The sequence below is a fragment of the Lolium rigidum genome, chromosome 1 (assembly GCF_022539505.1).
Source record: "Lolium rigidum isolate FL_2022 chromosome 1, APGP_CSIRO_Lrig_0.1, whole genome shotgun sequence".
Classification (NCBI taxonomy): domain Eukaryota; kingdom Viridiplantae; phylum Streptophyta; class Magnoliopsida; order Poales; family Poaceae; genus Lolium; species Lolium rigidum.
In genome coordinates this window covers 249,622,967-249,629,250 of record NC_061508.1, presented here as the reverse complement: position 1 = coordinate 249,629,250, position 6,284 = coordinate 249,622,967, and the positions used below count along the sequence as shown (strand labels likewise).

The 6,284-nt window shown below is 50.9% G+C and overlaps 1 protein-coding gene across 1 annotated transcript; it reads right to left on the bottom strand.

Moving 5' to 3' along the window:
• Positions 1-1,556: 1,556 nt before the first annotated feature.
• Positions 1,557-6,005, bottom strand: LOC124692498 (serine/arginine repetitive matrix protein 1-like). The gene is made up of 3 exons (XM_047225890.1): positions 5,492-6,005; positions 2,488-2,836; positions 1,557-2,403 (listed from the first exon to the last, which is right to left on the bottom strand). Exons 1-3 carry the CDS (start codon positions 5,982-5,984, stop codon positions 1,731-1,733), a joined length of 1,515 nt encoding a protein of 504 aa, XP_047081846.1. The 5' UTR covers positions 5,985-6,005; the 3' UTR covers positions 1,557-1,730.
• Between the last annotated feature and the right edge of the window lie 279 nt (positions 6,006-6,284).

The following is a 6,284-nucleotide window of genomic DNA, read 5'->3' as shown; positions in this document are numbered from 1 at the left end:
ACCACAGGGCCTCCTCCCAGGCGGAGTGCGGGTCCGGAGCCGCCCGCTGCTCCGACGCAGCAGCCCGGAGCTGCGCCTCCTCCCTGAGGTGCTGCTCCCTCTCCTGCCAGGCGAGGCGTCTGGCCTTCTGGCGCTTCTCCTCCTCCGCGCCGGCACCTGGCCTCCTGCTGCATCTGCTCCTCGCGGCGGAGCCTGGCCTCCTCCGCGCGGACCTGGTCGAAGAAGGCCCAGGCCTCGGTGTCCTCGACCTGCTCCTGGGCCTCCTCCTCCATCGCGGAGGTGCGAATGGACGCTTGGAGATGCGGTCACTTCGGCTCCTCCTTCGTCGCCGACAGCGCCAGAGCGGCGCGTAGGTCGGGGTCTTCTTCCGGGGACTCCGGCTTCGGCAGCAGCAGCGTCGCGGGTTGCGCCAATGCCGCGCTGCCGCGGGCGGCCTCTCCGATGTGGAGACCGTCGCGGTTTCGTCCGACCACAGCACCGACGGAGGACGGCGGCTGCTGCTGGCCTCGCCATCGTTAGCGGCGGGAGCGAACCGTCTGTTCGGGGCCATGGCGGTGGTTGCGCGTGCGTACGGAACCGTCGAGAGAGTGGAGACTAGAGTGGGGACTAGAGTGGATAGGGACAGATCTCTCCAATCCACATTTAATAAGACGCGCGCGGTCACCAATAGATGTGTCCAAGGGAGACAAGCAGGCGAGCATCCGGACTCGACCGGACGACGTGTGCCATCCGCGACCACACAAATCTAGCCCAGATTTGGGCCGGGTTTGCATCGTTCCGGACGCCAAAGCCATCCACATTTACGGTGCATTGCCACGTTGGGCCGCGGATTTGTTCACATCGATCCATCCGTACGCGCGGGCGCGGGATGGGATGCCCTCACCTGACCCAAATTTAGACCACGGTCCATTGAGTTGGCCTGAGTAACCTATGTCCGTTTATCAATGAAACTACCTTCGACGAGAGATGTTTTATGTGAGAATGATACGCACAATCGGTCCTATCTTACGTGCAAAATAAACTGATATACACCTTACGTAATGGGTGTCTTAGCATATACTTACATGACAGCTCCAATCGTACTCCAGTCTTCTCAACCCGTCCCAAACAGTGAAACACGAGACATTTGCACACTACAAATGCAATGAGTCAACAGGTAAGCCTAACACTTCCAAGTCGTCACCCATCTCTATCTACTGAAAATCGCTAATATTTGGCAATGCGTTCAGCACAAGATCAGGATTGTACAGGCGCCTCTAACAAGTCGTGCAAAAAAATACTCTACAATCTACATTGATCTTCCAGACAATTGATACAATGCCGTGGCCACTGAAATTGCTATTGCCCCGTGATGATGTTGTGCTCTGTTATACCCACCGTCCCACAAGGCCTGTAAGCAGAAGAAAGTCAGAACAACCGGTACAATTCCAGTCCTATCTTCAGTTCTTCACCATCCTTGAGGCCACAAACCAACCGAGGCAACTCAAAAAGAATCAAATAATCAGCTGGACGTAACAAAACAACCTCAGTGGCTCACGGAACATAACCAAATACGATGATCATCCAAGGCATAGTGAACTTGTTCATCCGTGAACAGTTGAAATGTCATCACAGTTCAGGACCGGTAGTACAGGAAGTTTAATATTACAAGCTGCACCAGTTCTCAAGCACTCCCTTAACTAGATTTTCTTTCCAGAGCAGCTCCAAGAATGAGTCTGGTCAGTTTATAACTAGTAGCGTTCCTCGTTCCTACCATACGGAGCAGCACGGCGATCACCTCTGCCCTCACCAGGGTATGGACCACCTCCTTGTCTGTAACCACCACCACGCCCAAGCCCACGGCCAGCATCCAAATTGTTAGACCGCCCTCGGCCTACATATGAGCCACCATACTCCAGGTCTGGTCGATCCCTGCCTGTGAAAGCACTCTTCATAGGTCTGTTGCCTGCAGGAGATCTGCTTCTGTCCCGCCTATCGCTCCCCCAGTTCCCTCCAGGAGATCCAGAGTGTCGACGGTTCCTGTCAGGATACAACCCACCATGTGGGCGCTCCCTCTGCTTGTGCTCAGCAGAAGACCACTCAAATTTCACAGGGTCCCTCAACTCACGGTCACCGCGGAAGCCCATTCTTTCCCTCTGCAATGGGTCTGGAAATCGTCCTACACGATCTGGAGGTGATCTAGTTGGATAACCTCTCGGATCACCAACAACCCAATCACGGGGTGGTGATCTGTACCTTGCCATTTCTCTTGGTGGTGCACGATCACTTGGTGGACCAAGCACCCTTACAGGCACTCGCGGAGGAGAGTCATAGTACCCCCTGAGAGGACTGCGGCTAGGCTCATAGCGATGCTTGTTGCAATTGTTACAGTGACTTCGTCGAGCAAAGTTGAGATTTCCACAGCTGAAAAGGAAAGCAACAAGAAATGAAGTTCAGGAAGCAAGATAAAGTGACTAACTAAAAAAAGAAACTGAAAAATGAACTTACCTTGGATTCTGGCATATCCAATCACCTTCTCTTGGTGACAGATTTGGGTCATTCCTGTGAACATATTCTCCATCAATTAGAATGAACTCCTTACCAGGACCAGTATGCCCCCTTCCATGAGATCTGCCCCCTCTTCCATATGGTGGAGAACCATCTCGGAGCCTTGCACCTCCTCTACCACCCCCTTCGTATCCTCTACCACCCCCTTCGTATCCTCTACCACTCCCCACATATCCTCGACCACTCCCTTCATATCCATGAGCATAACGTGGACCCATAGTGTCATCAAAGTTGCCGCTTTCTAATCTGCGTTGTCGCGGAGGTGAGGGTCCAGCATGCATGCCAAATCCTGTAAAGAAAGTAATAGCAACCAAATGAACATTAGAAGACAAGGAACAGACATAATCAGCAAAGAAGTGCTTACTCCAGCCAAATGGGGTTGAAATAGGCAAACCCCATCAGGAGATACACTTTTGACAAAGTTACTCTCCACATACCAAAAAAGTTAGTGATTGCAAAGGCCAGTATTTCTTAAGAGACGCTCTGAGAAGGAAATACCGTTGAAACTGCAGCTCAACCCAAAACCCAGCTATCTGTTCATAGCTAACATCTAGATATTGGGAATCAGATGCTGCTAAGACAAAACTTATTTCCTTGTGAACCAGTAACGCACTCAACCATTTGTCATGTCAATGCCTATGCGGCAAGTGGTCCAGTGCAGCAGTTTGTCAATGGTATCTTGAAGAGTAAACCATGCAGTCAACAAATAACTTAGGGGCTCCTCTGTCAACCTCACTCCACAAGGCAGGTCAACTTATCAGAAATTATTGAGGTAATCCTCCATTGAAAGCTAAAAAGAAATTCCTACATGAAGGCATAATAAGATAAAGTGGCAGGCATCCGATGTTACTTGTTTCCATGCTGTCTTCCCACAAAGGCTACCAAGTTGTCTGTCAGCTTCGATTTTCTCTTACAGCACCAAACAAACTTCCAATCTAAGACAGCTCAGTAGCTGCAACACGTTGATCCTTAATGCCGAAGTCCCTGTACCAATTAATGGCATCAACAGTCGCACTCGCTGATGTACTTTACGCCGGTACAAGTAGAGCTCTTATTTCAACAATACTGCCCACATCCAACAGCTTGTTTGGGAAGATTGTCAAAGGAACGTCATGATGCTACTTCCAAAATGTAGCCCACGACTTAGTTCATTCTGAAGGTATCAAGATTACCAAAAACTCAAAGCGAGGAATTGGTCAGGTTTCACATTTGATGCAAGGAGATGCAACTCAAATTCATATTAACTGCAAACTCAGGCAATCCAAAAAAAAAACTGACCACAGCTGCCTTGATACTACCTCAACTTCATCTCGACATGTTTATCTCAAAAGCTCAAATGAAGCAGTTGGTCAGGTACAACAACTGATCAAAAGCGAGAAGCGACTCCTCATGTTCATATCAATGGAATTCCTAGGTATCCATGTGCCAGGTTACTTTCAGCAAGGTAAGTCTGAGACAACACAAGCATGTATACCTTGATGATATGTTTTGGTTTACACACAGATTTACCCTCTGCTGATTGACCTTCCCATTTTGCAACGACATCCTTGTGCGCTGCAAGTGACAAGTCACATGATTTTATTTTTGCTGTTTGGTATTGACTGATGAAAATTTTGTTTCTTGAATTGCATCTTGTTCTGGGTCTAGCACTTTAAGAACAATTGTTAATTTTCTGGTGGTATTTACCGATGGAAATTTCCATTTAGTGTTTGCTCAAACATGACTAGGAAACATGTCTTCTGGGCTCTTGATCCCAATCCTTGCACCCAGTATAACTAAGGGTAACCACAGCACAGTCAGTACAGTCGAGTTCTCCGCCTTTCCTTTGTTTTGTCACTATCACAACTCCAGCCTTGTCAGGATTCACCAGTTGCACAGCAACTGAGTTGTTTTACAATATAATTGCATCAGGGCACAGGCAGAATACTTCCACAATCTATGCCAGCAAACAAGCAAAATCAAGAAGCAGACCAATATTGCCGTAAGAAGCATCAATACTAAGATCCTGTCTCCTAGCCAGACATGTTGGAAACTGCTACGGTAGAACAGCCAATTCCATACTTCATTTGATACTTAGAGGGGCTTGCAGTGCTTGGCCACAACACTGAATATCCAAGCCAGTAAAAAATTAGATAATATCTACAGACTACAACGGCTCGAAACAAATCAGGAGATCTTACAGTTGGGCAATTCTGTGCATTATGTTCCTAGATGTAGTGGTTTAGTGGTGAAACTGACTATTCCTACATGGTGAGTGTGAAGGTATTTGAACTAGTTAGATCAAAAGAGAAAAGCAAGAAGGCAGAGTTTGAAATTGAGGAGATGCTGAAATCAATCTTAGTATCTTACCGTAGAACACCTGACTTACTAAAGGGAAATGGAAACAAGGACATAAAAAATGTGTATATGGTCATAGAAATTCTGTACATGACCATGAGAAAGAAAGACAGAGCAAATGCTTGCAGCAAACCTATTGATATATTTAACCACACTTATTAATATTACTCTTAGCATGATGGGCATTTTATGTAACCAAGATCTAGTGTTGAGAGCCTCGGTCCTAACAACGCAATCCTACACGGTCAAATGGTGAACAAAAACAGGAAGATCAAACCATAACTAAAAGGCTCAAAGAATTCATGCACCCAGAGAAATCAAGTAACGCAATTCTACATTTCTGAGAAATGAAAGGATGGCAAATCAAACATTATGTATAAGTGCTCTCAAGGTACCCATGGCACCCAGCCAGAGCGGAATCGTAAGTGCTGGCATACAGGTCAGAAATTGCAGATCAATGAAAGATGTCAGCATTCAGCAGTTTTAAAAACAGTTCATATACAACATTCATTCAAGGATAATATAGCGACTAAAGATGTGAAAAGGAACTGAAGAACAATAGATCTAGAGCAACCGCGGAGAATCGAGGGTTTTCAGCACAACAGACCTTGCGGCGGCGGCTCGTCATAGTAGCGCGGCTGCCGGGGCTGGAACCCGGGAGGACTGAAGCGGCGGCGCTGCGGGGGCGGCGGGCTCCCGGCGCGGCGGTGCGGGGGCGGGCTCCCGAAGCGGCGCCTGGCGGGAGGAGGAGGAGGCGGCGGCGAGCGGCGCCTGTCCCTGATCCGGAGGTCGGGCGGCGAGAGGTCGCGGCGGCGGCGCGGGAGCGAGGACCCGCGGCGGCGGCTACCCTGGGCGGGGGACGGGGAGGGGGAGGAGCGGGCGGGGGAGCGGGAGCGGGAGCGGGACGGGGAGGAGGAGGCGCTAGGCTGTGGCGGCGGCGGCGGGGACGGCCTGACTACCATGCTGCTGAGGGGCGCGCGCGGCGCGGGCGCCGGCGCCGGCGACGGCGCTGGGTCGTGGTCGGGCGGGGCGCGCCGGTCCGGGGAGGAGTCGTAGTCGACGTCCTCGTCCGCGTCGTCTCCTCTGCCGCGCGGCCGCATCTCGATCTCGCCGGATGTGGTGTCGCGGCGGGCGGCGGGCGGCGGGCGGCGCGTCTAGGGTTTGGAGTCTGGTGATGGGGAGGGGAGGTTGCGGGCATAAGAAGTATGCGACGACCTTGGCGAACAGGGGTCAAGCCGTCAAGGAGGTCGTCCAGTCTCGAGGGAGGGCCATGGGCAGCCCGGCCCGGTCGGCCCACCCGGCCCGCCCGAAATTCCCGGGCCAAGCCCGACCCAACCATGCTTGGGCCAGATTTTTTGGCCCGATGGTCAGCATGGGCCGGGCCTGGGCCATCATTTTGC